At 51.9% G+C, this 17,144-nt stretch overlaps 1 protein-coding gene across 6 annotated transcripts in view; it reads left to right on the top strand.

Moving 5' to 3' along the window:
- Positions 1-7,810: 7,810 nt before the first annotated feature.
- The window catches only part of AP2A2 (adaptor related protein complex 2 subunit alpha 2), a 93,280-nt gene continuing 83,946 nt past the window's right edge, over positions 7,811-17,144 (top strand). The window contains exons 1-2 of one of the 6 annotated variants that reach the window (XM_072758782.1): positions 8,294-8,546; positions 17,076-17,133. Coding sequence is in view for 2 of the 6 variants with exons in the window: in XM_026004162.2 (XP_025859947.1) it covers positions 8,480-8,546 (67 nt within the window). In the remaining 4 variants the exon portion in view is untranslated. Of the gene's footprint in view, positions 8,547-17,075; positions 17,134-17,144 lie in introns of all 6 variants that reach the window. The other 5 variants (XM_072758780.1, XM_026004162.2, XM_026004161.2 and 2 more) reach the window with 5 other exon arrangements.

Here is a 17,144-nt window from a genome sequence, read left to right as displayed (position 1 = left end):
CCGGCGGGAGCTGGTACGCGGCCCGGCTGCGGAACCGGGGGGCGGGGTAGAGCCAGGGCCTGATGCGGGGGCCGGGGCCGGGGGCGGGGCCGGGGGCGGAGCGCAGGGCTGGGGGCAAGACTGGCCCTCGGGAGGCTGGCGCCCCAGCCGCGCCCCGAGGCGGCCGCGCGGAGACCATCGGGAGTCGCCTGTCCGGGGCCCCTCCTTCCCCTGGGGTGGCTCCCCTCGGTCCTGGCTGCCCGCCGTCCCCCACATGCCCCCGAGGGGGCGCTGTTCGGTCCTCTGCCTCAGGCGGCTCCGTGGACCCGCGGGGCCCCAGGCCCCTGGATGGCCCCTGGACCTCGAAGCCCCGCGTGGCTCGGACCCGGTGCTCTGTGTCCTGCCTCCAAGGTCTGTGGCGCAAACTGCGTCCCTCACAGGCGGGAGCCCCCACCCCCAGGCACAGAGAACCGCTTCCAACTCAGTGTGGCCGAGAGGAGTGGGCGCCTTTGGGGCTGAACACATCGTGGGCGAGGTTTTCATCCCGAGACATTTTACACCTGATACAAGCTGACAGCTCCCCCCACACACACTCCATTCCTAGCTGTTCCCAGCAGTTTCCTGCAGAAAACCGCACAGTCGTCCCCACCCGGCTCTGCCCCTTCAGCCTCAGGACGCACTGCCCGCCTTGTTTCCCCATTTCTGCTGCTTGTGAGGCTTCTTCCTGAACTGAACTTCGTTCTCTCTCTTCTTGATCATATTTCCTTCTTTCTCTTCCCCATATTTCCTGCCAGCTGACCCTCCACAGTCTTCCCAAACGGGGCCGGCAGCTGCCGGAGGTTACCGCTCCCGGGTCCGTTATGTGCCAGTTGTCACTGGCAGCTCTGTGTTCCTGGCACCCAGTTCATCCCTGAGGCCTGACCTAGGAGTGGTGACCCCAAGTCAGGCCGAGGTCTGGAGAGGACCCCAGTCAGCTCTGTTAGGTGCCCAGCTACTCAGTCCCAGGAATGCAAAAGAGGTTCCAGCAGTCTCAAAGGTCTGTTGAGAAAAGCACCCAGTCATCATTCAGTGACTAGATGAGCACCCGTTGAGTTCAGAGATCTTCAGAGATGAAGAGTGGCAAAGTCCACTCGGTTTCACTCTGAGCCAGCATTGACAGAAACCCAAGAGCTAGCAGGAAGGAGGGACAGTGTCTGCCCTCTAAACAAAGCCCCCACTGGGCAGGGTTCTGGGGCATCAGCTTCCCTGCTGCTGGATGCCAAGAAGCCCTAGAACCTGCATGGAAAACTGACTTCTTGAAGCGGGTATACAACTTTCAGCCACAGAAAAAAACAAAACAAAACAAAACAAACAAACAAACAAAAAAAAAACAACTTTCAGCCACAGTAAGGTTTAGAGGGACGCATAGAGCAGTCTAAGAGGATTCTGATTCTGTCCCGAGCCTCAGTGCCCACATAGTGAGTGAAACCTAAACGCGTTTGGTATGTCATGTTTCCGGAGCATCAGAGACAACTTGGGATTCACCACATTTTAAATGTTGATCTATTGAGTATATGAATTCTTGAAGCACCCAAGATTTAGTTTTCAATTCAGACAAGCCAAATCCCTTAAAAAGGAAGTGAAAGAGAACTGAATTTATAAATTCATTTTGAGATGTGGAAGATGTTCAATGTGCTCGGTTTGTAGATGGGACCAAATATTTTGAGAGGCCCTTGAAAAATGACTGTAAATATGCTAGGCTTATAAAGAGAATAATAGGGTTTATGAAATTGGACCTGACAGGTTAAAAAGTTAAGTTTTGGGGATGCCTGGGAGGCTCAGTGGTTAAGCATCTGCTTTCAACTCAGGACATGATCTTGAACTCCCAGGATCGAGTCCCACATCTGGCTTCCTACACGGAGCCTGCTTCTCTCTCTGCCTATGTCTCTGGGTCTTTTTTTCTGTCTTTCATGAATAAATAAATAAAATCTTTTTTAAAAATTAGGTTTTGAGTTTATAACTTCAGGGACGCCTGGCTGGCTCAGTGGTTGAGCTTTTGCCTTGGTTCAGGTGGTGATCCCAGGGTCCTGGGATAGAGTCCCACATCAGGCTCCCTGCAGGGAGCCTGCTTCTCCCTCTGCCTATATCTCTGCTTCTTTCTGTGTGTCTCTCATAAATAGATAAAATATTTTATTAAAAAATTTATAACTTCAATAGATCAAATCCTGATTATTTAAATCTAATGTAAATCTGAGTATAACCCCCTTGCCTTGTCCCTAAATCCAGTCCCCAGGCTCGATTCCTGGCTCCCTTGCCTGTGAGGCAGCCCACCCTACCATGGCTGGGTATGGGGTACCCAGGTAGAGATTCAGGCTCTGAATTTCAAGCCCAGGTCTGACCCACCCTCAGACTGTCCTCCTCCTTGTCCCTTATCTGCAGTGGGCCCTGGGGGACAGAAGAGGACAGGTATATGTTCACATGAAGCAAGGAGGTCTGCAGAAACCAGCCCTCCTGTGGCCAACTGAGCACCCCCCCCATGCATTGGGGACACCCTCAGAGCCAGAGCACCCCACCCCAGGGGCACTTGGCCTACCAAGCATTCCTAACCTGAAGCTGCCCCTCTGGGACATCTTCAAAAGTGTCCCTAAGTGAGGCACTTGGCTGGCTCCTTTGGCAGAGCATATGACTCTTGCTTTCAGGGTCATGAGTTCAAGCCCTATGTTGGGCATAGAGATTACTTTTTTTTTTAAGTGTCCCTCAGTAACTATGGGGAGCTCGTGACACACCCCAAGAGCACTTGCACATGTTTGTTGGAGGTGCCTGGTGGCTGTCGGACTTTGGGGGCTAGGCTTGTATGTTCCTGGGGTGTGGTGAGGGTGGGGTAAGGGTGCGGTGTCCTCATCTTGCAAGTGGTGCTGGGCCTCTCCTCATTTGCCAAGTCAGCGCAAGACAAGGCCCTTCCCAGCAGGGGCAACACATGACTCTTCCTATTTTAATGGGGGGGGGGGGTAGGGGCGCCACTGAGCCAGGGGTTGCCCCTAAGGCAGGGCCCAGGCCACTATCACTGACTGTGTACTCTCATTCCTGAATCTCAAAACATTCCAGTTATGAGGCCGGAAGCCCAGGAAAAGGGACACATATCAGGATTTCCTGCTGCCGAGGCCTCCCCTGGGCATGGATGGAGACATCCTCCCGGGGTGCTGGGATAAGCATAGTCCAGAGAAAGAAGGAAGGAGTGGGGCTTACTCACGTGTAGTGGAAGCTTTCAGATTTAGCTCCAGAGCTAGCACAGCACATTTCTGTCTGTGTCTCATATGTGAACCCCTGCCAACCCCTCTGGCCTCGGCCAGGGTGAGAGCTGTGACCTGGCTGTTCTGTACCATCTGGTGTGCAGGTATCCACGCAGAGGCAAGCCAGCGTCTGTGGTGGGTGGGTGGCCCGGCACAGGGCTGTGTGTTTTATGGCATCAGTGCTGGGTTTCATGCTTCTCACCATCCCACAATCGTCCTTAAAATACCCCTATACCAAAGGGAGGGGCAGTGTGTGTGTGATGTCTTGGAGGTGGAGTGGCACAAATTGTGGATTTCAAAAGGTTGTCTACGTCCCAAACCCCAGCACCTGTGAAGGTGACCTTGTTTGGAAATGTGGTCTCTGGAGATGTGATTAAGGATCTTAGGATGAGATCATCTTGGATTTAGGGTGAGCCCCAAATCCAATGACGGAAATGCTTATAAGAGAAAACAGGTGGGATGCCTTGGTGGCTCAGCAGTTGAGCGTCTGCCTTCGGCTCAGGTCATGATCCTGGAGACCCGGGATTGAGTCCCGCATCGGGCTCCCTGCGTGGAGCCTGCTCCTCCCTCTGCCTGTGTCTCTGCCTCTCTCTCTCTCTCTCTGTGTGTGTGTGTGTGTCTCTCATGAATAAATAAATAAATCTTAAAAAAAGAAAAAAGAAAACAGGGAGATTTGAGACACAGACACAGGAGACGAGACCTCGAAGTGACAGAAGCACAGTCGGGGGTTCTACAGCCTAGAGCCAAGGATACTGGCCACCACTGGATGCTGGAAGAGAAGCAAGGACAGAGTCTCCCCCAGAGCCTCCGGGGGGGATCCCTCTGCTGGTCTCTGATCTCTACAACTGGGGGAGAATCAATTTCTCTTGTTTTTAAGCCTCAAGTTTGTGGTCATTTATTTCTGCTGTCACAGGATTGATGCAGTGGTACAGGTGGCCTGAACTGGTGTTGGTGGGCATGTTTTCTTTTCTAATTCTATTTTTCCCCAGGCTGATCTTTTTATTTTTAAAGATTTTATTTATTCGTGAGAAACAGAGAGAGAGAGAGAGGGAGAGGCAGAGACACAGGCAGAAGGAGAAGCAGGTTCCATGCAGGGAGCCCCATGTGGGACTCGATCCCAGGTCCCCAGGATCACACCCCAGGCCGAAGGCGGCGCTAAACCGCTGAGCTTTTTGGGCTGCCCGATCCCAGGGTGACCTTAAACTTGATATATATTCCATTAGCTCATACTTTCTGGGTGAATATTGGCCCTAACAGATGCCTTTGCCACAAAACACCCAAAGCCATGAGCACCTGGGGGCTCAGTCAGTTGCGCGTTTCACTCTTGGTTTCGGCTCAGGTCACCATCTCAGGGTCATGGGATCCAGCCCTCCGGTTGGGCTCCAAGCTCAACGGGGTGGGGGGATTTTCTTGAGATTCTCTCTCCCCTGCCTTACCCTCTTGGGCCTGCCCCCCTCTTGAATAAATAAAACTTATTATTTTTTTAAATTTTATTTATTTGAAAGAGAGGGAGAGTGAGAGTGAGCAAGCATGGGCAGGGGGAGGGGCAGAGGCAGAGGGACAAGCAGACCTCCCACTGAGCAGGGAGCCCACCGTGGGACTTGATCCCAGGACCCTGGGATCAACCTGAGCCGAAGGCACACGCTCAACTACTCAGCCACCCAGGACTTTAATGACATGGAGCCCTCAGGCGTGGGAAGAGGTGTGAAGTAGGAACTTGATTTGGTGGGACACAACAAAGGTCCCTTCCCCCAGACACAGTGGCAGCGGTTCAAACAGGAGAGGTTGAGCTGGTGCAGCGACTAGTGGAGGGACCATTGTCACCATCTGAGACGGAGCTCCAGCTGCCTCAGCCTGTTCCAGGTAGTATGGGCAAGGGGGCACAGAAATCCTGACCCACCTGTTCTCACAATACCATCTGTGATAGGGTGAACCATGTCCCCTAAAAGTTCATATGTGGGAGTCCCTCAGAATGTGACTTTACTGGGGTCACTTCAGATGTAATTAATTGACTTCATACCGGTGTACAGCAGATCCCTTAGCCAGTGTGACTGGTGTCCTTGTAAGAAGGGGAGATGTGGATACAGAGAATGAGGAGCGCAGAGGGCAGGCCACGTGAGGAGACCCTGGGAGAAGACGGCCATCTCCGAGCCTCGAGAGGCCTGGGCCCTACCTCAGCCACAGCTTCAGGAGGCACCAGCCCTTCCGAAACCTTGACGTCCAGATTCTAGAACTGCGAGAGAAGAAATCTCTGCATTCCTTTCTCTGCAACATATCCAGGAATTTCTGGAAATTCTGACATCTCAAGCTGTTTGAACAAGGGCTCCTGGAGTCCAGCTCCCAGGCTGATGGCTGCCTACGCTGGCTCAGCTGACCCAGACTGCCGGGTGCCCTGTGGGACAAGCCCACTCTCTCAGAATTCATCCCACACATGTTCTGGAGGGTTCTGCTGGCATAAACCTAACTTCTCTGGTTCTTGTGGTGGCTAAGCTCTCCCCATTGGAATGTGACTGTATGTCCAGACCGACTCTCTCAGGTCTTAAGGGGTGGGGCCAGGCCAAGGGGCTTTGAGGGAATCAGACTTTTCTCTTACAAAGTATTCCTTCAAAGGATGTCATTAGAGCATCTTCAAGGACAGAGATGACTTCATCCAATGAGGGGAGAGGGGCCTTGGAGGCCGGTAGGGGGTTTTTGGCAAGGGGGGGGGGGTGCTGCGGGTCCCCACATCATGCCTTTTACTCTGTTCCAGTTCCCTGGACCCTACATGTGCCACTCCAGCACTCCAGCTTTCCCACAGATTTGGGGAGGGCCTAGATTCAACTTCTGTGGTTGTTTTATAAAAACCCAAATCCAGCTGTGTGGCTGCAAAAAATGAGCTCCCCAGACACTGCAGCTTCCTGCCACCCCAAAAAGAGCAGTCAGGAGTTTCATCCCATGACTTTCCTTCTCTAGTTGGTCTATTTCATTTAAAACACCGGCCTGGGGCAGCCCCTGTGGCTTAGCGGTTTAGCGCTGCCTTTAGCCTGGGGCGTGATCCTGGAGACCCAGGATCGAGTCCCATGTCAGGCTCCCTGCATGGAGCCTGCTTCTCCCTCTGCCTGTGTCTCTGCCTCTCTCTCTCTCTCTTTCTCATGAATAAATAAATAAAATCTTTATAAGACAAAACAACACCGGCCTGCTGTAGAGTTCTTGAATTTCTCATGCTCAGCATGTCGTCCGTGGCAAGGGACATGCCAGGTTCCCAGAACCTGGCCTTCCCTAAGCATGTCATTCCTGGTGCCCAGGACTGCCACATCCCCGTCCCTGTAGCCTGCTCAGGGCCTCTAGCCACATCAGGACCAGGCCACCAACCCCAATTTTCTGGAAGGATCATTGTCTGCAGCCCACTCCTCCAGAGATTATGGGAAGCATCACTTGCAAAAGTGACCAGGGGGCTGAGCAGGCTCAGGTCTGAGAAGGAGGCAGGACAGCCAGCTAATGGTGCATGGTGTCTCCTGATCCCGTGGCCACGCTTCAGGCTCTGGGCTCCCCAGCTTTTGTGTTCTCCTTCACCATGCCAGTGGTGGGCTTTTGTCTTTACTTCCCAGTGTCCAGGGATGCTGGAAAGAGACTCTCAGCTCCACCCTTGCCCTTAGAAACACAGTTGTGACCACAAGTGGCTAAAATGTGACAGATGTCACACAACTTATGAAACTGTTTCCAAGCACCATACTCATAAAGGTGGCCTGTCCTTGCAGAGGAGAGGCCGTGATTAGGAAGGGCTGAGTAGACTCAGGTCCGAGATCTAATGGTAATAATGATCTGAGAGCTGTGTGTCTGGCAAGGTCTGGGAGCTGGGGGACAGTGTGGGGTCTTTTTCATGATCCCCTCCCCAAACACACATACTTTGGGGAATGTCAGGAGGCTTGGGAGGCCCAGAATCCCTGAAAGGGGGTAGGATGTCTGCGCAACTCCAAGCCTCCCTCAGAGAAGCCTTCCACCTCTGCCTGAGCTGGCAGTCTGTCCATGCCCCACGTAGGTCCCTGCAACCTCTGGCCATCGTCCTGCTCCATGAGTGGCTGCCGTGAGTGGGTCAGGGTCTGCTTGTCTGAGTCCCCTGGCTTGGCCATGGGAGGGTTACCTCCAGGTGCCAGGATGTGTTCTCTGTGGATCTCCCCTCCTCCAGGAAGCCCTCTCCTGGCCCAGCTCTTCAGAAGGTCTTGGAGGCTGGTGAAATTGCTGCCTTATAAGGATTCCAGCGTCCAGGGTTCCGGTTTCCCCAGGGGGTCCTGCAGGCCCAGAGCCTGGGTGGGGCGCCTTGTCTGTGGCAGGGGCCCCACCCCTTCCTCCTCCCGGCCAGGGTCTAGCCAGCCCTGACTTTTCCCTGGAACTGAGGAAGTGAGCCAGGGAGGGACAGGCCTCTTTTGTGGGTGGGGGCCTGCACCAGGTTCTGGGGCCCAGACAACCACCCTCTCCCCCTAAGGAGAAAACTTCTTTTTCAAAGCCATTTGGCTTCACAAAGGGAGCTCAACAGGGCCACCTGCTGTCCACACAGACTGGGGGGTGGAAGGGTGGGGGTGTGTGGGTGTGGGGTGGGTGGTCCAGGCTCCAGGCCTCTGTTGACCACAGGGACGGTCCTCCGTGTTCACGTCTGGGGCAAGAGGAGGTGGGTGGTGGTGGCAGATGGCACAGGGCTCTGGCTGGGCCTGGAGGGCTTTAGGTCTAGACTGGCCCGCGGTCCGAGGGTGCGGTGCAGGGTGGAGTTGGGGGTGGGGGTGGGCAGTCCTTCGTCTTCAGGCCTCAGGAAGGGGCTGGTGGCCCTGGGCAGCGGTGACGTGCACGTCAGGCCCTCGGGGCTCCGGACGCAGACCAGTAAGCTGCCCCAGAGCCTGGGTTGGACAGGGTCGTGGGGGGCGGATGGGGAGCCCCGGACACGAACCCCGTGCTCCCGCCTGCAGGGGGCGCCCCCGCGCCTGCCTCTGCGCGCCCGCGCTTGACGCGCTCGTCCCCGCTCCGCCCGCAGCCGCGCGAGCGGGCGTGCGCGTGCACGCGGCGATCCGCGGGCGAGCGTGCGCGTGCACGCGGGACGAGCGTGCGTGCGTGCGCGCGCGCGGCGGCCCTGAAAGCGGCTCTCGGAGCCTTAGGCTGCTCCGGCTGAGGCGGCTCCTGAGGCGGCGGCGACCCGCTCTCGGCTCCCCGCTCTCGGCTCCTCCTCCCGGCCCGCCAGCCCAGGCCGCTCCCCGGGCCCGAAGATGCCGGCCGTGTCGAAGGGGGACGGGATGCGGGGCCTGGCGGTCTTCATCTCCGACATCCGCAACTGTGAGTGGCGGCGGCGCGGGACCCGGCCTGCGAGGGGCGAGGGGCGAGGGGCGAGGGGCGCGGAGCGGGGGGCGGGGGGCGGGGGTCCCGGAGCCGACCGGGGCGCGGGGGCGGGGGGCGCGGGGGCAGGGGGCCAGGGGGCGCGGGGGCAGGGGGCGCGGGGCGGGGTCCCGGAGCTGACGGGGGGCGCGGGGGCCGGTGCAGACCCCGAGGGCAGGGGGCAGGGGGCGCGGGGCGGGGTCCCGGAGCCGACCGGGGGCGCGGGGGCCGGTGCAGACCCCGAGGGCAGGGGGCCGGTGCAGACCCTGGGGGCAGGGGCGCGGGTATGCAGGGCGGGGTCCGGGTGCCGACCTGGAGGGCAGGCGTCGGTGGGGGGGCGGGACGGGGTCCCGTGTGGACCTGGAGGGCGGGGGGTCCGGGGGCGTAGGGTCGGGGTGCAGGGCGGGGGTCTGGGTGCGGGCCCAGAGGGCAGAGGTCGGGGGCGCGGGCCTGGGGTGCAAGGGACCTACAGGGCCGCCGAGGAGGGCGCAGGCCTCTGGGAGGCAGAGTCGGGGGCTGGGCCTGGGGCCTGCGGGTCAGGGAACAGTGAGCAGGGGTGCGGGGTGCAGGGCAGGTGGGGTTCTCCAGTCGTGGGGGGGCTGTGGCGTCTTCGACAGGGTTCTGGTGAAGACCCCCCCCCCCCCCCCAGCATGATGTCATCTGGAGCAGTCTGCTCATCTTTCTAGTAATGGAGCATTTAACCCAGCGTGTTCCAAAATAGCGTGCATTTTCAGTTTGGGAGTGGGGGCCGCGAAAGCGTGCCTTGCCTGGGAGGCAGCTCCGCCCGGGTCCTGGTGGCTTATTAGGCCCTGATGAAATGACTCACTCCCCCCAGGAGTGCAGACACAGGGCAGTGGAGGGTGGGTGGCTTTGGGGTGGCTGCCCTGGCTGCTGGCCCCTTCTTCGGGACACTCGCGTCCCCTCACAGTGGAAGAAATCCACACCAGAAGCGAAACAAGCCAGGAGGCAGGTGGGGGCTTCCGTCTGTAGAGAAGCTACAGCCTTCGGAGATCTCTCCTTTATTTAATTAAAGAAATTAAAGGCAAAACCAGTTTTCCTATCTGGTGCATCTTATTATTATTATTTTTTTATTACCTGCCAGATAGTTGATTTTTATTGCCTTAGGGTTAATGTATGTTTTGAAGAGAGTCTGTAACCTCACTTGCTGGTAGATGCTGTTGTGTTGAGCCTTGCCTTGAAGCCCTCACCTCCTTAGATGGGGGGACCCAGATGCCAGCCTGCTTCTCCCCCAGAGAAGCTCTGATCTTCTGTCCCTCCCCTTCCTGTGCGAGAAATCGAGAAATCAGAGTGGTAGCACACTCAGATCGGAGTATTTACAAGTAGGCAGTATTTTTCTTTTCCTTCCTGTGCTATTTAATGTGATTTCAGCTTTTGTAAAGCTGAGTGTGTGTGCGCTATCACTGCAGGGGAGCCCTTGGCTAAAGGCTTAGCAGCCTTAAATTAGGAGTGATGTCAGTTCTTCCATTTTGGAAGAAGAATGCAGTGGGCAAGAAAGACATTGAGATTGAAACCCATTTTCTTGACAGCCGGTCACCCGCATATTAGACGTGTATCCTGTGCTAGGTCTGCAGTTGAGTGGAAAGTAACTGCCTGCCATATGGGAGGACTCGGCAGATACTTGTTGACTGACCTTAGAGCAGACTTTCTCCACCCCCCACTCTGCTGAGATTGAGTTATTTGTTGTGCAGAGCTGTCCAGTGGTGTTGGACAGCAGCATCCCTGGTCTCCATACAACGAGGTGCCTCCATTGTGACAACCAGTGGTGTGTCCAGACGTTGCCCTACGGGGCAGAGTTTTCTCTGGTTGAGGACCACTGATATAGACCAATGAATAGGATAGTCTCTTCCCCAAAGGAGCTTAAGGAGGAAGGGCTGCCTCATTTTTCTTGGGGCCAGGTCTCTGTTTACTACAGTCCCTTCCTCAGGACCACCTTTCCCACCTCATGCTGCCCTTACTCTTTGTTTTGTCATAGTGCCGCACTTCTAGAGCGGTGTCATGGGTCTGTGGTGCTGTGCCCCCCCTTCACTGTGAACCCCACAAGGTAGGCACCACATCTGTCTTGCTTGTCATGTCTTTCCGCTGCTTGCACAGCATCTGGTATGAGACACGAGCCTAGTAAATGAATATATGAGTGAGCCAGAAAGGATTTAGCTTCAAGATGATTCTCGTGCCGATTTTGTCTAAAGAGCACTGCAGGTCGAGGGCCAAGATGTGATGGAGCAGCAGGGAATGAACGTTCTGAGCATGTGTAGGCTGGCTGTGGCTGGGGATAGGGTCAGAAAGCTAACCCTGGCCGGATGGATGGCCAGAGCCATCTGAGCTTAACCCCCTGGGGCAGGGAGCTGGCTCCAGCTTCCCCTTTCCCCACCTCAGATTTTGTGTGCTGATTGGTTTCTTGTGAATGTGATGGATGTGGCCAGGCTCTGTGGAGAGACCCAGCTGCCTCTTACCTGCTCCATGACCTGAAGCCAGTGGCTGCTGAGCCTTAGGTTTCTTCAGCTGATGGAGAGGAGTGGATTTTGAGCTAGAGTATCACTAGAGTCTGTTTCAGCTCTAAAATTGCAGCTCCCTTTTACCTTTCTGAACTAGTTTCTTAAATTTCCCCTTCTAAGACCTTCAAGGGTAGGCTTTGCATCTCTTTGCGCCTCATGTAAGTTGTTCACTTCAGATGGCTGGCTGGGAACATGACTCTTCTTAGCTTTGGCAACAGTGAATATGCTCCAGAATTTGTAAAGGTGCTCCTGTTATGTAGTCTTCCTCAAGCCTGTAGCTTTTGTGGCTCATGTAGCAAACTAGTTCAGTGCTTCATAAAATTAAGTTGACCTTTTCTGATTAACTTCAACCCTGGGACCACTAAATTTGGCTAATGTGAGTTCAGTGTGTAGGAGTTAATGAACTGTTTCTTTTTGTCTTTTTTTTTTTAAATTGATACTTAAAAAATCCTAATCTTTTTATTTAGTCCCAATTTTTATTTTTATTTATTTATTTATTTATTTATTAAAGATTTTATTTATTTATTCATGAGAGACACACACAGAGAGAGGCAGAGACATAGGCAGAGGGAGAAGCAGGCTCCATTGCAAGGAGCCCGATATGGGACTCGATCCTGGGTCTCCAGGATCATGCCCTGGGTGAAGGTGGTGCTAAACCGCTGAGCCACCAGAGCTGCCCAGTCCCAATTTTTAAATAATTCTTTGTCTCAAAGTAAATATAGATTTGTAAGAAGTAAGAAATGGGCAGGGAGGTCCCAGCACCCTTCACCCAACCTCTTTGAAGGGGATTTCTCCAATAACAGTCAATTTCAACACCAGGAAGCTGACATTGGTACATTCCACAGTGTGTATTTATATTTTATCAGTTTTACCCACACTGGTGTGTGTGTGTGTGTGTGTGCGTGCGCGCGTGCGTGTTCATCTTTGTGCTTTGATCACATGTAGCTTCCTGTAACCCCCATGTTAATCAAGATACAGAGTTGTTCCATTATCACAAAGCCCCGTTGTGTTACCAGTATAGCCCACCTACCCACCCCCAGCTACTAGTTTGTTCTCTGTATCTACATAACATCTCAAGGATATTGTGTGAATGGGATTGTACAATATGTGACTTGTCAAGATTGGCTTTTCTCACTTAGCACAATTGTCTTGAGGCCCATCCAGGCTGTTGCATTGATGGTTATCATATCCAAAGGATGGGTTTTTTTTTTTTTTTTAAGATTTATTTGAGAGAAAGGAAAAGTGCTTGTGTGCATGCATGTGTGCACTCATGTGCATACACAAGTGCACACGCTAGTGGAGGGGCCAAAGAGGTAGAGGGGAGAGGGAGAGAATCTCAAGCAGGCTCCAAAGCCCAGCACTGTGCTGAGATCATGACCTGAGCCAAAACTAAGAGTCTGATGCTCAACCAGCTGAGGCACCCAGGTGCCCCCCAAGTGCTGAATTGAAAGAAAATGAAAGAACTGATAAAATTGGGAAAAATAATAGTTATTAGCTATTCAGTTATTTTGGAACTTTTGTTTACTTTTACATATGTTTTTTACTGGCAGACAGTCCTATATAAATTAATTCATGTCTTTATGCATTGCCATTCACATGTCAACGCTGTAACAGCGCTGAGGACGTGAAACACTGCTGAAAATGTTGTTAGACTTGGAATTGACTGCAAAATAATCAAGACTGCAATGAAAGAGAAGTAATAGGTCTTCATTCTTGTGAGACCAGTCACGTTGCCAGTGGGCAGGAAATTGCCATTTATTCCTCCATGCACGAGGTGGCGGGGGCTGGGACTGTGCAGATGAATTAAGACACTTCCATCGTGCTTGGAGGCATTTTATTTAATCCCTCCAGGCACTCGCTCAAATGAAGGGAAACAAGTGGAGATATGTAATTAGCTCTTTGGCAGAAAAACAAATTTCCCATGTTATTGGAGAAAGCATGCAATTTTGCTGCAGGTGCAGTGATAAACTAGTGGAGTAAGTATCAGCGCTCTGCTCATTGTGTTGGTAATGAAACTTTGTCCTTTCTGTTTCTGCTAACTGTTGAAATTGGGCATCCCTTTGAATTATATTTTAGCGTGATTGAAGTTTAAAACATGTATTTGTTCATAAAATTCCTTTTGTTATGAGTCATAAATTGGATGTGGAGAAACTGAACATAAAAATTTAAATTCTGGGCAGCCCCGGTGGCTCAGTGGTTTAGCGCCGCCTTCAGCCCAGGGCGTAATCCTGGAGACCCGGGATCGAGTCCCACATCAGGCTCCTTGCATGGAGCCTGCTTCTCCCTCTGCCTGTGTCTCTCTCTGCATGTCTTTCATGAATAAATAAAAATCTTTAAAATATAAATAAATAAAAAATAAAGATTTTATTTATTTATGCATGAGAGACAGAGGGGAAGAGAGAGAGAGAGAGGCAGAGACACACAGGCAGAGGGAGAAGCAGGCTCCAGGCAGGGAGCCTGACATGGGACTCGATCCCGGGTCTCCAGGACCACACCCCGGGCTGCAGGCGGCGCTAAACCGCTGTGCCACCGGGGCTGCCCTAAATAAAATCTTTAAAAAAAATTTAAATTCCACTTAAGTGTCAGTGTAGGAAATTAAGCATAAAGTTGGTACTTGATTTTCCTGAGTAATAATAAAGATCAGAATCAGAGTTTGCCAGTCTGCTTTTTAACTTTTAAAGTTCTTAAAAACATTTTAGTTTTGACTGGACATTTGAAAAAATGCTGACTTTTTGAAAAAGAATGCTCTCCCTGCATATTTTCTTTTGCAGTCTTATGCATAATTTATATTCTTTAGAAACGGATTTAGGAAGTGTGTGACAGAGGGTAAAGGGAGGGACGAACCACTATGCTGGAGGAGGAAGGAAGTCTTTGATCCAGGTTGAATTTTTCTGCCAAGGTTGGTGGTTCCTCTATCGAGGAAATACCTATGTATTCTTCCTTGTTTCCCTTCTGGCTCCTTTGAAGTAGAAGTCACTCTGTTTCTTTTATGACAAGTTGAAATGTCTTGGTGATAAGTATATTCTCATGTGAGATACTTAGCATGACTTCTCTTTCTTCTTCTTTTTTTTTTTTTTTTCTCTTTCTTCTTAAAATGATTTTCACTCTGTTGTTTTGGCAACAATATGTGTCAGGATTTTGTAGTTGTAGAGTTATTGGAAAGACTGTCTCTGTGGGATTAAATAGCATTTCCTTGGCTCAAATAGAGTCAGGGCAGAGAGGATTCCAGTGTGATGGTGCCCCCAAAGAAGGTGGCTCTCTGGTGTAAGCTCCTGAGTGGGCGGGGCTTGGAGCACTTCCAAATTTCTCAGACCTGAGGCTGTCTTTCCTTAGCTCAAATTTCTTTTTTTTTTTTTTTTATTGGAGTTCAATTTGCCAACATATAGCATAACACCCAGTGCTCATCCCGCCAAGTGCCCCCTTCAGTGCCCATCACCCAGTCACCCCAATCCCCCGCCCACTTCCCCTTCCACTACCCCTTGTTCATTTTCCAGAGTTAGGTGTCTCTCATGTTTGTCACTCTTACTGATATTCATTTTTTTTTTTTTTAAATTTTATTTATTTATGATAGTCATACAGAGAGAAAGAGAGAGGCAGAGACACAGGCAGAGGGAGAAGCAGGCTCCATGCGCCGGGAGCCTGATGTGGGATTCGATCCCGGGTCTCCAGGATCGCGCCCTGGGCCAAAGGCAGGCGCCAAACCGCTGCGCCACCCAGGGATCCCTCTTACTGATATTCAAAGTGTAATAAGACTCCCAAGACGAAAAGTCTTTTTGGTAACTCTTTGGTAAACTCATTTGGCAAAAGTGCTGGCCTTGTATGGTCATGAAGCTCTGTGTGGTCTCCCTCCTGCATGAGTGTTCACAAGTGTGTGCTTCCAGGACACAGTGTGTGCTGTGCTTCCTCCTAAAGTCTGAGCGGTTCTGGATTCCGGGACAAATTTGGCCTCAGGTTTTGAGTAAGGTATGGCATCTGGGCCTGTTATGTGAACTTTGTGAGGTTCAGGGAAATAGAGCTAATGGCCCCTGCTCCCCTGAAGAGTTTGCAGACAAATGTAGAGTTCTTGCCAGTGCATTCATCTTTATTGAGTGCCACCTGTATTCAAGACTCCTGAATGCAGAATAAGGAGAGGAAGTGGTTGTTCAGGTAGACAAGATGAGTCCTTGCCCTGAAAGCAAGGTGAAGAGGTCCTAGAAGGCAGAGGGAATAGTAGAGGAATGCCAGATGTTCAAGCATCTACAAAAGGTAGTTCCAAGTCAAACTTTGGAATGTTTCATGTTTGCCTCTGAGCTCATTGAATATTCTTTTTTTGTTAAAGCATGTCTGGTGCATTCCCTCCCTGGATCCAGTGTGATGAAATGAGTGTAGGATAGATACATAGGAGTGGTACCTCTCCTGTTCTGCCCCTTCATTTTGGTCAGCACAGAGGTTTGTTTATTTGTTTTTTAAATATTTTATATATTTGTGAGAGACACACAGAGGCAGAGACATAGGCAGAGAGAGAAGCGGGGTCCCTATGGGGAGACCGATGCAGGACTTGATCTTAGGACCCTGGGATCGTGCCCTGAGCCAAAGGCAGATGCTCAACCACTGAGCCACCCAGGTGCCCCAAGCACAGAGGTTTGGTACTGAAACCACAAGTTGGGGAGTTAGAAATTTGATGGTTCCTGTCATCTTCCAGTGCAGTATGAAGTAAATTAAATAGTTTTTGCCTTCACCTTAACAAAATGAATGATAATTTTAAGGAAATAGAGATGAACAGTTTTCACTAGGTCATGTGTTATTTATTTATCTTTCTTTTTTTTTTTTTTTAAAGACTTTATTTATTCATAAGAGACACAGAGAGAGAGGTGGAGACGAGGCAGAGGGAGATGCAGGCTCCCTGTGAAGAGCCTGTTGTGGGATTCGATCCCAGGACTCTGGGATCACGCCCTGAGTTGAAGGCAGATGCTCAGTGGCTGAGCCACCTGGGCATCCTGATAGTTAAGGTTTAGATGATAAAACTGTATTTACTGATTCTGGCATTGGCATTTTTCAAAATGGCTTTGCGATGAAAGTTGACATGGTTGAAATGTCATGAAAAGTTGTATGAACCATTTGGTTATGAGAAGTTCAGGGCAGATAAGTTCAAGTGGGTGTTCCCACAGAGGTGGGAGCTGAGGCTGAGCGATAAGATTAGCTCTTGCACTCTGGTGGAGAGAGCCAAGGAGGTACAACCACAGCACATGGGATAAATAGCAGGCAAGGAGGAAGTGGCCTTGTTTTAAAATAGTGCCCTGGTGACTGAGTTGGGAAGAAGACCAAGAAGAGTATGGGGATGGTGAGATGCAGAGATGCACAGCACCAGAAAGGAAGAGGCGAGTCCTAGCCTTGCCCAAAGTGTTGCGACTGCTCGTAAGACACAGTTTAAACTTGTGGTGACAGTCTCGTCCCTGCCTGCCTTACATCAGGCATCACTTGATGCAAACATCACTTCCTGCCAACTCTTCATTCTTTTTCCTTCACTATTATTGGCAGAGAGGATGAGGACTAGGGCCCACGGGATGCCTGGGTGGCTCAGCAGTTGAGCATCTGCCTTCAGCTCAGGGTGTGATCCCGGAGTTCTGGGACTGAGTCCCACATCGAGCTTCCTACAAGGAGCCTGCTTCTCCTCTGCCTGTGTCTCTGCCTCTCGCTCTCTGTCTCTCATGAATAAATAAATAAAATCTTAAAAAAAAAAGAACTAGGGCCCACAGTCACCTAACAATGAGAGTGTGGGAAATGGAATCAGGAAAATACTGTGGGAATTGGGAGCCACCAGGTGGAAAGAGGGGAGGCACATCTGGTGGGAGGGTGGGGCTTGTGGGCTGGCCCTTGTGTTCTTGGGGATGTGGCAGGTTGGAGAGGGTAGCAATGTGCCCCATAGGGGGAGGAGGTCTTTGTAGTGAGGCTGAGACCCACTCCCTTGTTATGTTCTGGGCCTGCATCTCTCCCTTAGCTTCCTGCTGCATCCAGAGACGGGGACTGGAGAGACTGGCCCTGCTAGCTATGTTCAGGTAGGGAAACA

This window comes from Vulpes vulpes, chromosome 5 (genome assembly GCF_048418805.1).
Source record: "Vulpes vulpes isolate BD-2025 chromosome 5, VulVul3, whole genome shotgun sequence".
Taxonomy (NCBI): Eukaryota; Metazoa; Chordata; class Mammalia; order Carnivora; family Canidae; genus Vulpes; species Vulpes vulpes.
This window is presented reverse-complemented; position numbering and strand designations above follow the sequence as displayed.